Genomic DNA, 22,634 nt, shown 5'->3' on the forward strand with positions numbered 1-22,634 from the left:
TTAGTCACTTTCCCACCATTAGGACAAAATTCCTGACACCTACATTTTAAAGGAGAGGTTGATTTTGCCTCACAGTTTCAGAACTTTCAGTCTATAGCCTATAGGCTACAAGGCAAAAATAACATGAAGGAAGGGCATAACAGAGTAAAGCTGCTCACATCATGTTGGCCAGGGAGCAGAGACAGAAGGGAAGAGTCAGGGCTGAGAACATACCCTCCCATGTCATATCCCTAGTGACCTGACCCTTCTAGCTAGACCCCACTGCCATATGTGAGATTGCACATGGGCATTCTAGATCTAAACCAAAGCACAAAGTAGGAAACTATATTCTCCCTGCAAATTAATTAACCAATCCTTTTAGCTCCAAACAGCAGTGGAAGTTTGAGTAACTTTCCATGCCTAGAAATAATTCTAGTTAATCCCCCTATTGCTTAGAAGAAAAATCTCCCTCTGACATAAAGTCCTGATACTGTAAAGGAAAAAAAAGGAAATGATTAAACTCTTAGGATGATCACAAGAGTAAAATTGAAAGAAATCATAAAAGAGTAAAATTTTATGGGAACAGAAAGCCCAAAGTTAGATTGTTTACAATTTCCTGAAGCACTGTGGTGGCCATGACTGGTACATACTACTAGGAATTCTTCTTTTTCTTGGTCTGTGAGCAACAAGTATTAATTAGATAAATACTGGGATACTAGGTCTCAATAGGCAGTGGTCATAATAACCTCAATTTCTTGCTTACTTCAGAGGCATCCATTTGACATGTCCATCAAAATATTCAACTGAAATGAGATGTAAATATTGTGATATATGGAAAAGGGACACATGCTTTCATCCATTGGTTATGTGGAATGGTTCAAGAGAAGCCAAACCTATACTACTTACTAGAAAGTAAAGCCTTGCAGGAAAAACAGTACTAATGATATTTAATGTGGACTAGGGTCCCACCAGTTTCACTTTATTTTGGAAGTGTTAGTCAACCATTCCAACTCCAAGCAACATGAAGGTGACATATTGGCCATTATTATTTTCCCTTCCCTAAAGAAAGCAAGAATAGCAGACACAAAGCAGTCTTTATTCACACACTAGAAACATTCCCAATTAGAGTTGAGCTTCCCTGAGGTTCACATTGAATAGTAAGAGCACAGAAAATTGGGTTGGAGGGATTCCATATAAATGAAGCAGCGAGAGATTTCACTCAATAATTCTTCTTGACAAGCTGGTGGTTCATACAGGTTTCTAAGAAAAGAGTCATTTTTTACACCCCAAAGAAATTCTACTCTGCATACCCTCTTTGCTTAATGACTATAAGAAAATTCTAATGGAGACCTAACATATTGTGGGGATAGCTCTTTTAACAGTGAGGGTTTTCTTCTGAGCCAGAATTAACATTCTAACCCGAATTAACATTCCAGGCACACAGATTCCACAATAGATTATTTCCTGGGAGCATTGATAGGTAGCAAGCTGTTGCATCCTCTAATCAGGAGATTCTGAGTTTACAGTTTAGCAAGGAAAAGATCAGTAATTCCTTAAGCAATTGGGCAGTCTGGAAAATCACAGAGTTCAAGGTGCTTGAAGGTAATTTATCCCAGATGACTTGATTAGCAGTGATATGAACAGTATTTATGACCCTTGCAACTTTATAGTGGATATCCCTGGTGTTATGGTTTGTGCCAAGATGTACTCCCAAAGCCTCATGCAGTCATAGAATATTATTTTGAGGTGGCTGAATCACGAGCATGTAATTGATTTGTAATGCAACACGGTTATGGGTGAGTGATGGCTGGATCAGTCCACTGACTGAATTAGAACTGCCCTGATCCTGGTAGACTGCATACAATATAAGGGACAGAAAGAGGTTTGTCTTGCTAACTTGAGGCTTTTGCTATCTTGTTCCTCTGTAAACTGTTGCCCATCTACCATGTGCCACGGTGCCTTGGAGCCAGCTGATTATGGACTGAAACCTCCACAAACTGTGAGCAAAATAAACCTTTTCCCCTTTAATTTTGGGTAGCTATTTTGTCTCAGCAACAAGAAGAGTAACCAAGATATCTGGAATATAAAAATAATAGTAATTTTTTTTCCATTTGCCTGGTACTAGGCATTGAACCCAGGACCTTGTGCATGCTAGGAAATCATTATACCACTCAGGAACATCACAGTTTAACTTTATTTATTTATTTATTTATTTATTTATTTATTTACTTACTTACTTATATGTTTGCTACATTGCCCAGCCAGGCCTCAACACTGTAATCTCCTCAGTCTCCCAAGTAGCTGGGATAGAAGGTGTACGCCACCATGCCAGACTAGCAATAAATATTAAAGAAGTAAAACATATCTAGGGGTCACCCTTTCTTCTGATAGGCTTGCAAGAAAATTTTCTGTTGATTACTTATCCATGAATTTCATCCTCTCTTTCAATTTCATAGCTCCTATTAGCATCCTTCAACTCATCCCATGATAGCCATGAAATAGAATCAGACAATGTTTTGTCTTGTGTCAGCTTCAAAAGGTGGCTCTGAGTTCTCAGCTCTTCTCTGATGGTGCTGGTGGCAGCAGACACAGTGGAGATAGTCCACTACATTATGGGTAAAAAGAGAGCGCAATGGATGCAAATACTGGAAGAAAAGGAGCATAAAGACAATGGAAATCAGATACACAATAATGAGTTGCAAAGCAATGAAGGAATGACAGTAATTCAGTAATATTTTAACTCCAAAGAACTTGAAAACTAAGACCATTATCACATTTTCCACCAACCTCACACTATAGTGTAATCCCATATGTCCCCAGTTTTGACCTTTGTCCACAAGATCTCTGTCTGACAACCTCAACTGCAATGCTGACCAGCAAGAGAAGTTAATGCCAGCATAGAGGATGGTGACTGAAATTAGCACCACCAAAGTGCCAACCCGGCTGAAATTTTTCTCAATATTATCGGGCATCTGGGCACCACTTCTCCAGAACTTAACCCAAGGCTCAAAGAGGATGATTAGGAAGTTGAGAATTAAGAAGGGCACAGCTTTCAACTTTAAGGTGGCTGAGAAAAGCACGAGAATCATAAGGCGAGAAGTAATCTCTAATGTCCTCCAGATGGTGATGCAAAGGACTTCTAGTGGACCAAGGCGAATCTTGTAGTCATCATACTTAATCTGGATAGCCAACATATTGCAGAGGGTAGCTCCATAGGTGACAGATATCAAGGAAAACACCATCAGCACAACTGTAAAAACAAAACAAGGCACAAGGAAAAGAAAGGCAATCAGTCAATATGAATGGTGAACCCTATATTCAGACCCAGAGGTCCAGAGAGGTGGTAGGTAGGACTTGAGAACTTCATTTAAGAGTAAATTCATGTATTATCACAGCTACATAAACAAATATAGCTGAGTAGACATTTCCCCAAATATAATGTATAAATGACTAACAGATATATAAAAGGCTATTCAACATCATTATCATCAAGGAAATGTAAATCAAAATCATAATGAGAGCTGAGGATGTAGGTCAGTGGTAGAGTATTGCCTACCATATAGGAGGCCCTAAGTTTGATATCTACAAAAAATACCCCACAAAACATCACAATGTGTTACAGTAGGTCTCCAACTTATGAATGAGTTCTATTGCAGGAGCATATTGCTTTGCACTTCCTAGCAGTCCCCTCCATATCACTACTGCTTTTCCTCTTGCTTTCAGACATCCTGGGCTCTGATTAAGCACTGTGCTACTGTACATTATGGCACTGCACAATAGGCACACAGCAGCACTTCTGTGACAATGTCTGGCAACACGTGAGCTACTTCCATGACTTGTTTACATCTACACATTTTTTTTGTTTTTCTTTTTTTGTTTTGCTCTTTGTATCAGGGATCGAATTTAGGACCTTGAGCTTGCCAGGCGGGGGCTTAAGCCACTGAGCTATATCCCTGGCCCTCTACAAATGTTTGCAATGAGAAGTTCCTACGAACCTCCTTCATACTTGTGAAAGTATGCAACTCGAATGTTCATGAGTCGGGGACTTACTGTATTATTTCAAACCTGTTAAAGTGAACATAATAAAATTTTTTAAAACAATAAATTTGGAGAGGATATGGAGAAAAGGGAACTTTGGTATACTGTTGGTTGGAATGCAAACAGATATAATCACAGAAAATAGTATGGAAGTTCCTCAAAAAACTAAAAATAGAATGATCACATAATCTAGCAATCCCACTTCTGGGCATATATCTAAAGGAAATGAAATCAGTATGTTAAAAAAAGATATCTGTACTTTCATGTTCATTGTAAATACTATTCACAACAGCCAATATATGGAAACAATCCATACATCTGCTGATGGATGAATGGATAAAGAAAACATGGCTACGTATTTTCATTCTCATTTTCATTCTCTCTCTCTTTCTTTCTCTCTCTCTCATGCAACTGAATGTTATTTAGCCACAAAATGAAATAAATCTTGCCATTTGTAATAATATGGATGAATTTATAGGATATTACACTAAGTGAAGTGAGGTAGACTCAAAGAGGTAAATGCTATATTATCTTAAGTATATGTGAAATCTTAAAAACATAAATAGTAAAACAATAATTTTCTGAGACTATGGGTTGGAGAAAATGGGAGACTTTTGGTCAAGGAGTACAAACTTTTAGTTATAAGATGAATAAGTTTGAGGGATCTAACATACAACATAGTGACTATAAGGATAATAATGTATTGATGGCAAAGTACTGAATAGTTACAATTTTCAAAAAAATTAAATCTTAAGTTCATAGTACAGAGTGAGTTCATGGCCACCCTGAACTATATAGCAAGACTCAAAAAAAAAAAAATCCTTGATTTAGCTGTGTGGGAACTTGTGAAAGCCATTGAATAGAGTATCTATGTACTTCAGTTTCTTACTTCAATGAGACCTCATACATTGCTGTACTTTAGGAATCTCCAAATTTCCGACACAGTGGTTCAAACATTTTAAATCCCTGTTATCCCATAGCCTTTATAGTACTATATGTTAGAGTAGAAGCCCAGAAGGGCTAGAATGCTCTGTAACCTGCTTTACCTAATCGTTAATCATAGAATACACATGTGACCCTTCCATTTTCTTCAAAATTATACTGATACATCAAATGATAGTGAAAATTCACAAAGATTTCAGTGCTTTTTTTGAGACAAGGTCTCATTATATAGCTCAATTTGGCCTTGACCTTGCTATGTAGCCTTGAAGCTATCCTCCTGTCTCAGCCTCCCACGTGCTGGTGTTACAGACATACACCACCACCCTCGGCTTTCAGTATTATTAATGAAAGCAGAAAGTTTAAGAGTACTTGCCCAAAAGAAAATCTGGAGTTTCTGTTCCCATAAAAATGCTGGATCCAAAGAAACTAAAGTCATAGAGAGGTATATCAATTTAAACTGCAAGGAAAGTGGAGCTTTCTCCATGAAAACAAAAAAGGAAGTACCGCTCTGTTTCTGAGATCGTCTTCAACTGTCAGTGTTGGAATATTTAAAAGACTGGAATCTCAAAGTAAGTGACTATTCTTTACTTTCTAAACTGCTGAGTCCTATCCTGAAGAGCTGATTGATGCTCTTTATGGAGCTCAAAATACCAGAGCATATATCTAGCCAAGTGGGTGATGCTACCTTTAAATTAGAACTCATTTATTGATGTAGTATAGTGTAATACAAAGAAGAAAGCCTGATAGTTCCAATAAATGTAAAAACACTTCCCATCTGTCTCCATACAAATAGACTCATACCATAAGAGGTCAAAATTCCTGTTATCCACCAAGAGACCAAAACTACTGGATAACATTGCCAAGCTTACAGTAGAGTAGTCATTTGAGGTCTCAATACCAGTAATAAGGGTACTTACCATTAATAATTTATAAGCATATACACAGAAAATTAATTTTAAAAATTAGAAAATTAGAAAACAAAGAAGTAAGGCACAACCCATAATACCCAACTCATCCAAGGCAAATGGAGGGGGAACTGAGGTGGAAGACATAAAAACTTCCCAGCTGAATTTTATGAAATGGTAGCAGCAGAAATAATAAGACAAATCAATAAGTCTCTTGACAGAAACAAAACAGAGATAATTAAAGAGATGATGACCACAATAAGAAAATGATGAGTGAATCTAGAGTATATACCAGTTTTTTTAAAAAATGGAGGTGCTTAGGAAAGCCATAGAAAGCATGAATGCCCAACAGAGAAAAGAACTGGATTCTATAAAACAGATCCAGAGAGAAATTCAGGAGATTAAAAATTCTAATAAAAGTTTATACATTAGCGTAAAACAATGTAAAGATAATCAGATCTACAAGACAGGGCTGTGGTTGGCAATCATCAAATGAAACACTTTTTAAAAAAATATCATAGAACCATAAAAAATCAAATAGCTACCAGGAAATTCAAAGACTAATATAAGATTAATTGGAATCAATGAAAACTCAGACAAAACAAAGGACATAAGAAAACACCTGTCCACAAAAGTAATGGCAAAAACAAACCAAACTTGGATAAAGAATACCACATACAGATAAGTGACATACATAGAACTCATGAGGCATGATCAAAAAAAAATCATACCAAGATATGAAATAATCAACATTCCAGCAATTCAACACAAGAAAAGAAAATTAAAAGCTATGAAAAGAAACAAAAGAAAAGAGAAGGGAAACAAATTATGTATAAAGGAAAGCCCATTAGGATCACAGCAGATTTCTCAATTCAAGCCCTTAAGTCAAACAGAACATGAAATGAAGTATTTCAAGCCCTAAAAGAAAATAATCTGCAACTTACATTGTTGTACCCAGTCAAATTACCTTTCAAATTTGATGAAGAGGAGCACAGACTGGGGAAAACCAGGAAGGCAGCTAAGCACCTACCTGTGAGCCAGCCAGAGCACAGGCCAGGGAGAACCATAAAGGCAGCTAGGCTCCTGCCTATAAGCCAGCCAGAGTGCAGACTGAGGAGAACAAGGAAGGCAGCTATGCCCCTCCCTGTGAGCCATTCTAAAGCTGGTAGTCTAAACAACTATTTAGAGGAGAACAATATGCAATACAGTAACTGTTGTAGATTTCCTATTGTCTTATTAGTTTCATTTTATTGTTGTTTTATTATCTTTAAAATAAAAATAAATGCAAAACAATTTGATGAGACATAATATACTTACATACTAAAAAATATCTGCAGAAATTCATGACCACCAAACCAGCACTCCAAAGAGTCCTGTAGGATATTCTAAAAAAGACAATGAAGACACACAAATTCCAATAATCTAAACAGTATGAATCACTAGGCAAAGCAAGAAATTAAGTGGAAAGATAACTAACACAACAAAAGTAATTCAATGAGAATGATGTCAGTACCTATTATTTAAAACATCTCAATTCTCCAAACAAAAGACACAGATTACTAGAATGAATCAAGAAACAATATGTTGTGTACAAGAAACATGTTTAATTCCAAAAGAAATTCACATACTGAAAGACAAAAGATGGAAAATGATAACTCCATGCAACAGGAATCCAGAAAAAAGGAGTATGTTTTTAGACCAAGTAAATTTCAAGACAAGACTGATCAGAAGAACCATAGATCATTACTACAAATGTGTTAAGGGAATAACTTAAGAGGAAGAAATAATAATCACAAAAATACATGCACCAAATATTGGCACACACAAATATATAAAACACACACTAATGAATATGAAAAACTACATAAACACAAATACAACTATAATGGAAGACCTCAACACACCACTGTCACAAATAGATTAACTAGGCAAAATATTAATAAAGAAATATTGGAGCTGAACCAAAGCTTTGAACGAATGGACTTACATGATATCTACACAGGGCTCCCACAACAACAGAATACACACTCTTCTCAACAGCACATGGGACGTTCTCCAAAACAGACCACATACTAGCTCAGAACATGTCTTACTAAATGCAAAGGAATTTAAATTATCCTACATATACTACCAGATCATAGTGTAAGGAAATTGAAAATAAATGGCAAAAGAACCACAAAAACTATATAAACACAGAAATAAAATCATATCCTCTTAAACAACCAATGAGTCACAGATGAAATTAAAAAAAAGATTAGACAGTTCCTTTTTTTAAATTAAAAGAAAGAAGGAGATTAAGATAAAAGAGGACATAACAACATAATAACACAGGTCAGAACAGAACAATTTAAGCAACATAGTGTTTTACCACAAGATAACTCGACATAAAAGTAGCTCACAAAGTGTCTCTTTTCTTGAAATATTTGAGTATAACTTCGTCTATTATAGCATCAAACACAACATGACAGTGTAAAACCATTCAAGAGAATGAAAGTATTACAGGGTATTTAGAACCAACTAACAAAATAAACAATGGTTTCTATATTATCTCATCTATAAAAATTTTGTTTATACTATCACATATAATAAAATCCAATAAGATACAACACGATAAACCGATGGAGACAGAAGGACTTCAAAATAAGATGATATCAGCACTAGCTATTATATTGTCTTGTTTTCTTCAAAATAACTGTTCATACCATCACAGACAATAAAATCAAACAACCCAGAATAGAAGCATTCCAATTAATGAAAACATTATAAGGCTTCAAAGCAATATAATGGGGAATCATGATTACCACATACTTTTATATAGTCTTACAATTTTTTACACTAGGGAAACTATTCGGTATTTATACATGTGAGTTTGATTTATTTCGCTTATGAGTATGGTCTCAAGCTGCACCCATTTATTTATAAATATCTCAATGTGATCATTCTTTATAGCTGAGAAGTACTCCATTGTACAAAAATACTATAACTTTTTATCCATTCCTCAATTGACGGACACTTAGGCTGCTTCCAAAATCTGGCTATAAACATGGGTGCACGTATATGACTATGGTATGATGTTTTCAGTTCTGAGAATATGCCTAGAAGTAGAATAGCTGGGTCAAATGGGACTTTCAATCCAGCTTACTGAGAAATCTCCAGACTGAACTCCACAATGGTTGCACCAGTCTACACTCCCACCAACAGTGCAGGAGAGTTCCTTTTTCCCCACAGCCTCTCCAGCATTTGTTGTTGATGGTTTTCTTGATCCTGACCATTCTTTCAGGAGTGAGATGGAATCTCAATGTGGTTTTAATTTTCATTTCTCTAATGAGTAATGATGATGAACATTTTTTCATTTATTTATTTGCCATTTGTATTTCTTCATCTGAGAAGTGTGTATTCATCTCAGATACCCATTTTTGGATTGGATCTTTGAATTTTGGGGGTCTGATTTTTTAAAATTCTCTATGAAGTCCTTTGTCTCAGGGACAGTTAACTAAGATTTTTTCTCAGTTTGTGTGTTTTCTTTTCACTATGTTGGAGATTTCTTTTGACATGCAGAAACTTTTTAATAAGAGGTGATCCCAGTTATTGATTCTGGGAAGTATTTCCCATGCAGTTTGATTCCTGTTCATGAATTCTCTACCTACCCCTATGTCTTCAAGGTTTTTACCCAATTTTTCTTCCAATAGATTTAGTGTTTCTGTTTTAAAATTCAGATCTTTGATCCATTTAGATTTTAATTTAGTGTACAGTGATAGGCATGGGTCTAGTTTTAGTTTTTCGGCATGTGGAAAGCCAGGTTTTCCAACACAATTTATTAAAGATGCTGTCGTTCTTCCAGTGAAAGTGTTTGGCTCCTTTATCATAAATAAGGTGGTTGAGTGTTTTTGTAATTGTGGTTGTATCTTCTAATCTATTTGTATCTTCTAATCTAATCTGATCTTCGGCTCTGTTTTTATCCCAGCACCATGTTGATTTTACTACAGTTGCTTCATAGTATAACTTCAAGTCAGGGATTGTGATGCTTCCTGCCTTGCCTTTACTGCTTAGAACAGTCTTTGCTATTCTAGGTCTCCTCTGGTTCCAGATCAATTTGAGGAGTGATTTATCTAGATCCATAAGGTATGTTGGTGGTTTCTACATTTCAACACTAATGCCAATATGACATTCTTGAACTCATGGATGCAATGAAAGCAGTCCTACAAGGGAAGTTTAAAACAGTGTATTCCCACATCAGAAAAATAGGGGAGGCTCATAAAAAATAACCTCATGTTGAACCTAAAACTTCTAGAAAAAGAAGAATAAGTTAAACCTGAAGCTCACAGAAGGAAGCAAATTATAAAGATCAAAGTAGAAATTAATGCCATTGAGACTAAGAAAGCAATACAAAAAACCAATGAGTTGAGTTATTACCTTGAAAGATTAAATAAAGTAGACAAATCTTTACTCTCCTTATTAAGAAAAGGAAACAGGACTCAAATCCATGCAACTAAGAATGAATTGTAAGAAATCACAACAGATCCTACAGAAATCCAGAAGATCATCAGTACCTACTTTGAAAACCTGTACTCAAACAAGATGATATTTTTAAAAAAGAGGATGGTATGTTTCCACTGGTTTTAACATGTTGTATCTTACTATACTTTACTATATGCGATAGTATAAACAAAATTTTTTATAGGCAAAGAGATAATATAGAAACTGTTGTTCATTTTCTGTTAAGTGGTTCTAAATACCCTGTAATTCTTTCATTCTCTTGAATGACTTCACACTGTTTTGATATGCTTGATGCTATAGTATATGAAGTTGTTTTAAATATTTCAAATATTTTTTTGAAAATATTTTTTAATAAATTTAAATGTTTCAAATATTTCAAGGAAAGAGACACTATGGTAACTACTATTATGTTAGATTATCAGGTGGTGAAACACAATGATGCTTAAATTGTTCAGTTCTGACCTGTGTTGTTCTATTACAATGTCCTCTTTTATCTCAATCTCCCCCCTTTTTAAATTAATCTATTTTTTCTCATTTTTAAAGGAAAACTAAATTAAAAAATAGTGGGATATACTATAGTAACTTCTTTTGTTTTCCTATTAACCTGATTTGAACTCCAGTATTTCTCTTCCCATCTCGTTCTGTCTGATTATACAATATTCTATTTTGTTTGACAGTATCAAGTTTGAGGGTATAGGCAACCACTAATCATAAATAAGATTTATGATTATGCCCATTATGGCTTGATTATTATCTTCTTTTAAAGTCCTATAAGGTCTCCAGTGTAGGTTTTATTGGTTCTGTTCTGTACTGTTTTGATCAATTCTGTTATACCTGATGATATAGGCAACTTTCTTTAAAAAATAGCAAGAGGCACAATGGTAACCACTTTTGATCACCTGGTATTCTATTTTTGCATCATGTACTATGCCCATCCTTCTGCTCTAACCAACTCTGCTTTGTTTAGTCACGTTAGGTTTTACTCTCTTCAAAAAAAAAAAAAAAGTAATCAGAACTGTGGAAGTAAAAAATACCCAAAAAGTGTAACTGTTATTGTAAAAAAGAGAGGAAGGGAAGGTGGTCTAAGGGATATAACTGCATGTATGTTTGAGTGTGTAGGATGGAAAACCATATTACTGAGCTTTTGTTGGATCATTGAATGGAACTCTCTGTAATCTCACTGTATGAATGTCCACTTTATATGCTTTAATTTTGTAATTTGGACAACTGTTGCTAGGATGACAGTGTGTGGCCTATTAACTAGTGATTTCTTAATGTATAATTTTTTTCTTGAAATCCTGTATTATTTGTACCCTTTTACTGCTTTCTTTTTTTAATTTCCTATCTTTTTCTCTTTAAATAAAAAAAGAGGATGGTATTACCAAAACTGAATCAAGAAGATATAAAAATTATTAACCAATATCATGAATAAAACTGAAAAAATAAACAAACAAAACTAACAACAAAGAAAAACCCAGGTCCTGCTGAAGTCTCTGCTACCTTCTACAAGACCTTTAGAGAAAATCAAACAGCACTACTCCACAAACTCTTTAATGAAATTGAAAGGGAAGCAATACTTCTGAAATCATTCCTAGAAGCAAGTGATACCCTGAAAATAAACAAAACAAGAAAAAGAGCCAACAAAAACAGAATCACAGTTCAACCTCCTTAATGAAGACAGATGCAAAATTCTTCAGTAAATACTGGCAAACAGAATGCAGCAAATCATCAAAAACATTATGTGCCATAACCAAGTAGGATTCATCACAGGGATGAAAAGATAATTGAATATGAGCAAGTAAATAAATGTAATACACCACATTAGCAGAACCAAGAATTAAAATCACAGGACCATCTCAATAGATGCCAAAAAATCATTTAAGAAAATCAAACATATTCATAATTTTAAAACTGCAGAAAATTAGAATAGAAATTATCTCAATCATACAAAAGTCATCTATGACAAACCAACAGCCAACATCACACAAAATGGTCAAAACACTGAAAGCTTTCTCTCTAAAATGGGGAACAAGACAAGGATGTCCACTATTAAAACTCCTTTTCAACATAGTTGAAAGAAATAAAATGAATAAAGATAGGAAAGGAAGAAGCTATATAATCATTATTTATGGATGACATGATACTCTGCATAAAAGACCCCTAAAAACTCCACCAAAAGATTTATAGATTTAGGGCTGGGGATTTAGCTCAGTGGCATAAGTGCCTGCCTGGGAAATGCAAGCTTATGAGTTTGATCCCTGGTACACTCCAAAAAAAACTTTATAGATTTAATGAGAAAATTTGATATAACACTCAAAAATCAATAGCATTCCTGTACATAAACAAATCCACTAATAGATAAATTTAGGAAAAACATTTCACAATAGTGTTGTAACCTAGTTTTAACCATTGCACCTCATTTTCTGTTCTGTATGCATCTTACTGCCTTCCCCTCCCCTTTCCCCTTCCTATCTATCTAGGTTAAGTTTCAATTTCCTGAGAAAGCTGTAAAAGCCTTAGGTATCAGTTTCCTGTAACCCCCTCCCCTACCCCTCATCTGGCTATCTATAATAAAATGTGCTGTTCTTTAAGTAATGCTTAACTTCAAGGAAATTACAGGAAGTTCTATAAAGCCCAGATGCCTGTTTGAATTTGTGTCAGCGATTACAACATTCCTGTGGTTTTTGGTTTTAAAACCCAACCTTTCTAGCTGTAAGGCGTGCAGTCTCCAAATTGGCTCCTGGAGACTGACGCCAGGCCTGGCCTAAAATAAAGCCTGTGCTCCCCAAATTTAATTTCTTGCTTCCTTGGGTTTTATTCCAGAGTCTGAGCTATCACATTTGGGGGCTTACCCGGGATGGGAGCAAGACCCCAGACTCATTTCTGAACATTTAAAAGTAAGTACTCTGGAGGGTTTGTTTGGGCCGCGGTCAGTTTGTACTCTTGGGGAGGAGACGCCCTCAATTTGAGAAGCCAGGACCTCCTGAGGACAGAGTCAATTAGTTTTTTGGAATAGTTTTTGGGACGAACTTCGTCCATCTCTGACTCTGCCCCGGGTGGAGAACCGCTCTGTTGGTTAATTTGTTAATTCCTCCAGATCCCAAAATTTGACCAATTTTTGAGCAAAGACCATTTTGCTGCAGCTTGTCTTGTCTTGTATGTCTGTTTGTGTGTCCATTTGTTCTAATTATTCTCCTTTTGGTTACTCCAAATCTAACAGAACATTCTCTCCTAGGAACCCCTTCTACAAGCCCAAAATGGACAAAGAGATTTAGATATCTATGTTCAGTGTTTTTGTACTTTAGAATTGTCTGCCTGTTTGAATTTGTTACTAACTTAGGGGCTTGCTGCCCATTTCTGTTGCAGCATCCATATGGCTTATTAAACTCAAGGTTCATAATAGAAAATTATTTCCATTAGCTCACCAAACTGTGCACGAAGCAACCTTTGCTTGTGTCTTTAATTCTGTGGCGCCTTGTTTAATGTTTTAGTCCTCAATTGATTACTTGCAAACTCAGCATGCCTTTTAAAAAAGAGTATTTTTCTTTCTGGTTAAAATGTAAACATATGTGCACATATATATGTATATTTATGGTTTTTAAGAATCATATCAACTTTACCAAGTGGTCATACTATATTTGAAAACCAGGTCATACTATATTTGAGCAAGTTAAAAGGTTACAGTTTTTTTTTAAATACAGCATTTTTATGTGGTAAAAAGACATAAAATAATTAAGTATGTTTTAGACTACTAAAAGGTGACTTCAAGGGTTTTGTTGAGAGTTTTAATGTTGTCTGAGAAGCGAGAGGAAAGGTAATTGACTGGTAATAGTAAGAAAAAGAGGGACAAAGAAAGTGGTTTTGTCTTCAAGTAAAAATGTCTGGCTATGCCAGAATGTGGAAGAAGATAAAAGCTCAACTTGGGGGGTGTATTGTAAGTTGTAGAAAGCTCAAGAGGATGTAAATTTTGTCTTGGTTTATAGTACTGCAAATAACAGGTTTGACAAGAAGTAAATGTGTTCAGAATTTGACAGTATTAGATCAGTTTTGGTAGATTTATTCATAAGATTGGTAAACCTTTGCTACAAAATGTTTCCATCAAAATGAGATTATAGGTGATACTAGAGATAAGATACAAGTTCTTGCATGTGCTATGAACATCTGGGAGATTATGCAGCACAATTTTGTTACCTATGAAAAAGCCCTTTTTTGCTAAGAATATAATTTCAGTAAAATGATGGCCTGCCACGTGACCCCCTGGGACAAAAAGCGGTGTGCCATCCAGATAAGGCCTGCTCTCTGATCCAGAATGCCAAAACCATGTTCTCCTTTTGTCCCACCCCGATTGAACAACCAGAGGTAAGGAGGTTCCCCACAGAATCGCCAGTTGTTCTCTTTGCAACTCAGTCAGCCCATGTTAGATAAAAACTGCAAAGGTTCAAGAGATTTGAAAAAATACCCCTCAGCCAGTTAATAGAGATAGCACAAATGTCTTTGAGAACTGAGAGAATTTACAAGAAGCTACCAACAAAAAGATAACCAAAGGTGTTAAAATTGCTCTATGAGAGAAAATTTTTTAAAAACAGATGAGAGTTTCTGGGGGCGGTTGGATACTGTAGGCTAAATTTTACTGAAAAGCTCGCCTCTATATGACTCCTATAAGGGAGAAACTCAAAACTCACTGAACTGGACTGATAAATGTGAACGGGCCTTCTGGTAGCTCAAGTGGGCCTGACAGAGGCCCCAGCCCTGGGACTCCCTGATGTTACCAAGCTGTTCACCTTGTTCATAGATAAACTCAAGGGCATTGCCAAAGGAGTCCTAACCCAGGACATTGGCCCTTAAAAGAGGCCTATAGCCTACCTCGCCAAAAGACTTGATCCAGTGACAGGAGGATGGCCCCCCTGCCTGAGAATCCTAGCTGCTGTGGCAATGTTACTTAAAGAGGCAAAAAAAAAAAAAATAACCACTCACTTTTGGACAGAAGATTTCTATAGTGACCTCCCACAGTTTAGAGACTCTTATCAAAACCCCTCCCAAAAAGTGGCTCTTGAACACCAGAATTCTACACTGTCAGGACCTGCTTCTAGACCCAGAGTCAGTGATATTCAAGACTTCTTCAGCTTTAAACCCAGCCACCCTTATGCCTGATAACGACCTGGAGGAACAAAGGATACCTCTCCATGAGTGTGCTGACATCTTCAAACTGCAGCAGAACCTATGACCTGATCTTATCAACCAGCCTTTGTGAAATGCCGACAAATATTTCATCGATGGAAGCAGCTTCATCCAGAATGGCAAACGAGTGGCCAGGGCAGCAGTGACCACCGAAAAAGAGGTACTCTGGGTTAAGCAGTTAGAGCCTGGCACCTCTGCCAAAAAGGCAGAGCTCATTGCTTTTACTGATGTGCTAAAACTAGCCACAGAAAAGAGGGTAAACATCTATACTGACTGTAGATATGCTTTTGCTACTGTACATGTACATGGAGCCATCTATCAGGAGCAAGGTCTCTTAACCTCAGCTGGGACTAAGATTAAAAATGCTCCACAGATTCTAGACTTGCTGGCAGCTGTCTGGCTACCTCAGCAGGTTGCTATTATTCATTGTAAGACTCATCAGACAGGAGATGACACTTAGGAAACAGTTTGGCAGATCAAGCTGCTCGAAAAATAGCAACCACATCAGAGGGGCCAACCAAGGAAGTAACTGCTCTGATGCTAGTCCCTCCGACCTTGTCAGAAACAGTCTACACAAATAAAGACATGCAGTTAGCATTTCAACTTGGAGCAAAGTCCCCCACCCCAGGGGGCTGGTACCAGCTACCTGATAAACCAGTACTGTTACGGGAGGCACTAGGGTGAGAGCTGTTACACCAAGCTCACCAGACTACCCATTTAGGGGGAACTAAACTTGTGGAATTATTAAGAACTTGGTTTTTTATCCCAAAAACTCTGCAAACTGACCGCTTCTTTGAGCTCCAGATGCCCACAGTGCTTGTTAGTCAACTCAGCCAAGAGCTCTATGCTGGAGACCACCTGACATTGAGGAATTGTTCCAGGAGAACATTGGGAAGTAGACTTCGTGGACATGGTAAAGCCTGGTTTACAGGGGCACTGCTATCTCTTGGTATTAGTAGACACCTTCACTGGCTGGGTAGAGGCTTTCCCTACTAAGTCTGAGTCAGCCTTAGTGGTAGTTAAAAAGCTATTGCATGAGATCATACCTTGATTTGGTCTCCCACTATCAATGGGGTCCAATAATGGCCCGGCTTTCATAGCCCAAGTCACCCAAAAGTTAGCCCAGGCTTTAAAGATTAATTGGAAAACTCCACTGTGCCTATCAGCCACAAAGCTCAGGGCAAGTAGAATGTATTAACCAAACTCTCAAGGACATTTTAGCTAAGCTGTCTTTAGAAACTGGAGATAATTGGGTGAGCCTTCTTCCCCTTGCACTGTTAAGAGCTAGATGTATCCCATATGTTTCTGGAATTTCCCCCCTTTAAAGCCATGTTTGGGAGGCCCCAGCCATTGGTTCCAAGATTGTCAGAAAATAAACTAGCTAAAATAACTAATCAAGATCTCATTAAGTCCCAGCAGACTCTCCAACCCGTGCTGACTTCAATCCACCAGCTATTTAGACAAAAACAAATGGATCTGCCTTCAGAGATGCCTCTCAAGGTGCCGATCGAGCTGGGGACTCTAGTCTTGGTGCAATGTCACCACTGTGACTCCCTCGAACCCCGCTGGGAAGGACCTTTCACCATGGTGCTCAGTACCCCCACTGCCATCAAGGTAGCAGGAAAAACTGCGTGGATTCGCTACACTCACGTAAAGCCACTGGAAAGAGCAGAGAACAAGGGACATACTCAGTGGACTATACAGCAGACTGGTTAAAAGTTAAAATTGACTAAAGCATAGTTAGATTATGCCGGTCATGAACTGTTTTAGCTTGCTTGCTTTGATTTTAATAACATTGATGCTGATCTTGCATGGTGGCTTTGGTCCCTCTGTAAGCAATGAACACTTGTTAAGATCTTTGTGTGGGAACCCCTGTGATTGTGGAGGGGGCTATATGACTAAAGACACCAACTGTGGGGGCAATTATACATACAATAGGAAACAAGGATCGAGATCCTTCCCACACAAATGATAAATCATGTGTCTGATGGGGGCAGCCCGCAAGATAAGATCAGAAAACTCATGGTTGAGGAACGAGTCAAGCAGCTAGTAAAAATAATGTTTCCCCAGATACCTTACCACCCCTTGATGCTGTCTAAATCACGGGAAGTTGGTCTGGATGCTCAAACTTCTGATATTCCAAAGGCCACTCATAAAGCCTTAAATGCTTCCAACTTAACTTTGGCAGAAGAATTGCTGGTTATGCATGATACAGGGCTCCCCCACGCCCCTTGCAATCCCTACCAATGTTTCTCTGACTATGCTGGAGGAACAAGATTAAATTGTAGTGCTGGTCCCCCCCTTTAGAGTACAACCAGTAGGCTTCAAGGACTCTCTCCATCTCCAAGGAGGTTTTCATAATGATACCTCCAACACTGACATGGGGTTCATTACATTTACTAATTATAGTTCCATAGTTAACCGGACTACCTCCTTTCATCCCGCAAAAGGACAAGTGGAGGAAATATGGCCTACACTTTCCTCCCAACTAACTGGACAGGGATATGTGTAACAGCTATCCTGTTGCCTGATATAGAGATCCTACCTGGGGATGAGCCTGTCCCCATTCCTAGTTTAGATTACATTACAGACTGCTGAAAGAGGGCAATTCAATTTATCCCTTTATTGGTAGGCCTAGAAATATCAAGAGACTTAGGTATGGGGGCAGCAGAAGTAGGGGTTTCTGTCCAACTTTCCAACCAGATTGTTAGTGATGTGCAGGCATTGTCTAGTACCATTCAGGTCATTCAAGACCAAATAGACTCGTTGGCTAAAGTAGTTCTCCAAAACAGAAGGGTTGGCTAAAGTAGTTCTCCAAAACAGAAGGGGACTAGACCTCCTAACAGCAGAACAAGGAGGGATCTGTGCGGCATTGCAGGAAGGATGCTGCTTTTATGTAAATAAGTCTGGCATTGTCCGAGATAAAATCAAGAGAATACAGGAAGACTTAGTTAAAAGAAGGAGAGAGCTATTTAAAAACCCTTTACGGAGTGTCTAAATTCTGCCCTATCTCTTGCCCTTGCTTAGACCATTGTTAGGAGTACTGCTCCTCGTCACAGTAGGTCCTTGTATACTCAGTAACTACATATGTCAGACAACAAATGCAAGGCATAAAGTTGATGATGTTACGTCAGCACGCCTACGAGCTGATACCTCAAAATCCTTAAAAAATTAGGTCAAAGATTTGACCTCAGTCACAACATCAGAGGGGAATGTTGTAACCTAGTTTTAACCATTGCACCTCATTTTCTGTTCTGTATGCATCTTACTGCCTCTCCCTCCCCTTTCCCCTTCCTATCTATCTAGGTTAAGTTTCAATTTCCTGAGAAAGCTGTAAAAGCCTTAGGTATTAGTTTCCTGTAACCCCCTCCCCTACCCCTCATCCGGCTATCTGTAATAAAATGTGCTGTTCTTTAAGTAATGCTTAATTTCAAGGAAATTACAGGAAGTTCTATAAAGCCCAGATGCTACCTAACTGTATCAGGGATTACAACATTCCTGTGGTTTTTGGTTTTAAAACCCAACCTTTCTAGCTGTAAGGTGTACAGTCTCCAAATTGGCTCCTGGAGACTGTGACGCCAGACCTGGCCTAAAATAAAGCCTTTACTCCCCAAATTTTAATTTCTTGCTTCCTTGGGTTTTATTCTGGGGTCCGAACTATCACAAATAGCATGAATGAAAATGAAATACTTAAGAATTAATCTAACAAAAGAAGCAGACCTTTATATTGAAAACTACAAAACAAGCCAGCATATCATGAGATCCAGCCATGTTGGAACTTGGGGGGCTGAATAAGAAAGCAGTAAGTCCTTCCTCCTGGTAAACAACAGCACGAGAGAGCACCAGGAAGAGAAAAAGTCAGTTTCTCCCCTGAGCCTACTGAATCAAACATTTCCTCCCATCTCCCTCTTTCCCTTTTAGCAAGTGAAGGGTGTGGAGGACAGCTGGCATTGAAAGCAACTAAGGCACATAAAGCAATTAAATGCTTGTATTGTTAAGTTGATTGTGCTGACCTGAGGCCAGAGGTCTTAGCATCTCTTGGGAGGATGACCATATACATTATAGCAAATATGGGGAACTTTCTTCTATCTTCTCTTGGAAGGTGAATATTGTTTTCACTGTTTTGCTTTGTTCTGATCAACTGTCTTGCTGTATTCAATATTCTGTTTTGATAGGCTTTTTAATGTTCTGTGTTTAGTTTGATTTTGCTCTACCTGATTGAATGAACAACTTTTTGAAGATAACAAGATATACTATGGTACCTATTACTGTTATTGGGGTATCTTTCTCTGAAGCTCTGTACCAACTTCACTGAATGCAGTTTTGATTGGCTTTGTTATGTCTTGTGTTGTTGTATTTTACTACCTTCAAAATTAAAAAAAAAAAAAAAAACTATAGCACTGTGAAATAGGAGATTGAGAAGTATATCAAAAAATGGAAAGACTTCCTTAGTTCCTGGACAAGCAGTAAAAATGGCCATACTTCCAATACTGTGATACAGATTTAATGCAATCCTGATAAAAGATGAGACCCCACAAATTCAAAGACCCAATCCAAAAAATAGGCATCTGAGATGAATATATACTTCTCAGATGAAGAAATGCAAATGGCAAATAAGTATATGAAAAAAATGTTCAACATCATTGGTCATTTGAGAAATGCAAATTAAAACAGCAGTGAGATTCCATCTTATCCCAGAAAGAATGGCTACCATCAAGAAATCAACCAAGAAAAAATGCTGGAGGGATTATAGGAAAAAAGGAGTCCTTCTCCACTATTGGTGGGAATGTAGACTGATGCAACCACTGTGGAAATCAGTGTAGAGATTCCTCAAAAAGATAGGATTGGAGGTACAATTCTACCCAGCCATTCCTTTTCTGGGTATCTTCCCAGAAGTATTAAAAACACCATATTACAGCAATATATGTGCATCCATGTTTAGAGCAGCACAATTTGTAATAGCTAAATGTTAGAAACAACCCAAATGTCCATTAACTGAGGAATGGATAAAAAAAGATGTGGTCTTTTTAGACAACAGAGTAATACTTAACCATAAAGAAGAATAAATTTAAAATCGTTATAGGTAAATGGATGCAACTTCAGATCATCCTCATAAAAGAAATAAATCACACTAACATCTGTAAACACTGTATTGTCTCCCTAGTGTAAGAAGTTGAAAAAATAAATAAAATGTACAATAGATATTATGAAATGGGAAAATATATTTCAAAAGAAAAGAGAAACTAGAATGGGGGAAAGAAGAAAAAAGAAGGGAGGAAAAAGAAAAAATATATATACACAAGATAGTTAAAATAGCTATAGTACTAATTTCTCATAGTTCACTGAAAAGCAAGCTTTGTGCTAATATCGTTTGGTCAATTTTTCATGCCTATATCTTATACTCTGAACAACTACTCTGAAGATAACAGTACACAATGTATTAACCTTGTTACTCTCCTATAATCTTATTTTTGAAATTTGTTTTACTGGTTTTTTTTCTCTCTTTAAAACAATACCAATAGAAAATGACACAGACCTAGAGAAAATAATCCTAAAATTCATATGGAAAAAGAAAATACTGAGAATAGCAAAAATAATTCTGGACAAGGGCAGGGAGCATCACAATTTACAACTTGGAGCTATTCCACAAACCTACCATGATAAAAATAGCATGATACTGGCAAAAAAATAAAACAGACTCTAGGATCAACATAATAGAATAGAAGATGCAGAAATAACTTTAATTACATTCAGCTACCTTATCTATGGCAAAGAGGCAAAACACCTTTGGTGGAAGAAAGATAATCTCTTTAATAAATGGCGCAAGGAAAACTGTCTTTCCACATGCTGAAAATTTAACCCAGACCCATATCTTTCATCATGCACTAAACTAAAATTGAAATGGATCAATGATCTAAATATTAAAGCAGAAACATTTGATCTGCTAGAAAATAAAAGAAGTAAAACTCTTGAAGACATGGTTGTAGGCAAACACTGTGAATAAAAACCCTATTTGCACAGGAAATATTACAAAGAATCAACAACTGGGATCCCATAATATTAAAAAGTCTTTGCTCAGCAAAAGAAACTATCAACAGACTAGAGACAACCCACATAATAGGAGTTATTTTTTACCAAGTATTAATAAAAGGAATCAAAAAATCAGACCCTAACATACTTAAAGACCTAATGCAAAAATGGGCAACCAAAATAAAGACACTTCTCAGATGAAAAAGCACAAACAGTAAATAAATATATTAAGAAAATATTTAACATCACTGATCATTGGAGAAATGCAAATTAAAACAAACACTCAGATTCCATTTCTCTCCAAAAAGAATGGCTACAATTAAGAAATCAACCAATAGCTCTCTCTCTCTTGCTGGTTCATGACTGCTGTTTTAGTTAGCCATGAATGGCTGCCCTGCCATGCCACACTGCCTTGGAGCCAGCTGAGCATGGATTGAAACCTCCAACCTGTAAGAAATAAATCTTTTGGGGGAGAACACGGCAGATAGATAATAGCAGCTACAGAGGCTCTCTGAGATAGCCAGCTTTGATTCCAGGAATGGTGTGGTGTGCAGAGTCCTAAGCAGGGGGAGATATACTCTGCCAATCCAGGAACAAACTAAGTTGAGAGAAAATCACTGGAAATGCAATCCTGGTGCAACGACTGAAACAGCTAAAGTCTCAGTGCCAAAGCTGGAACCTGCACCCCTGGAAACTGCAGCTTAAATTTCTTGCCGCCACTGCTGCATCTGAATCAGCACAGCAGGGATAGAGACGTGAAAGCTCTGAGAGCGGGAATTGGCAAACTGAATTGAGAGCAAAGCTGACGTGGAGCAATACATCAACCTGCAGTGAGTGAGAGGAACAGGGACCCTTCCATAGACTAGGAGGCTCCAACAGAGGACATTCTGGGACCGGGCAGACTAGCCAGAACAGGATGCTGCAGGGACTTCAGTCACATATTCCCCAGCAGGATTGGTGGTAAGCGCTTTACCTGGGTGACACCACGAACTAAGACCCAGTAGGCTAGCACAAACCAGGTACTTGCACCTGGCAGTGCACCCTAATGCAGTGAAGCCTTCAGCA

General features: G+C 37.3%; 1 protein-coding gene across 5 annotated transcripts in view; it reads right to left on the reverse strand.

The window, feature by feature from the left end:
• Positions 1-1,056: 1,056 nt before the first annotated feature.
• The window catches only part of Xkrx (XK related X-linked), a 33,446-nt gene continuing 11,868 nt past the window's right edge, over positions 1,057-22,634 (reverse strand). For 3 of the 5 annotated variants that reach the window (XM_003471034.4, XM_063246174.1, XM_063246178.1), the window contains one exon: positions 1,057-3,229. In XM_003471034.4, the coding sequence (XP_003471082.2) occupies positions 2,484-3,229 (746 nt within the window). In that variant the 3' untranslated portion in view covers positions 1,057-2,483. Of the gene's footprint in view, positions 3,230-6,894; positions 6,969-7,181; positions 7,251-22,634 lie in introns of those variants that run through there. The other 2 variants (XM_063246176.1, XM_063246175.1) reach the window with 2 other exon arrangements.

Source organism: Cavia porcellus, unplaced genomic scaffold (genome assembly GCF_034190915.1).
Source record: "Cavia porcellus strain 051 isolate PalLab524CR breed Dunkin Hartley unplaced genomic scaffold, mCavPor4.1 scaffold_3, whole genome shotgun sequence".
Classification (NCBI taxonomy): domain Eukaryota; kingdom Metazoa; phylum Chordata; class Mammalia; order Rodentia; family Caviidae; genus Cavia; species Cavia porcellus.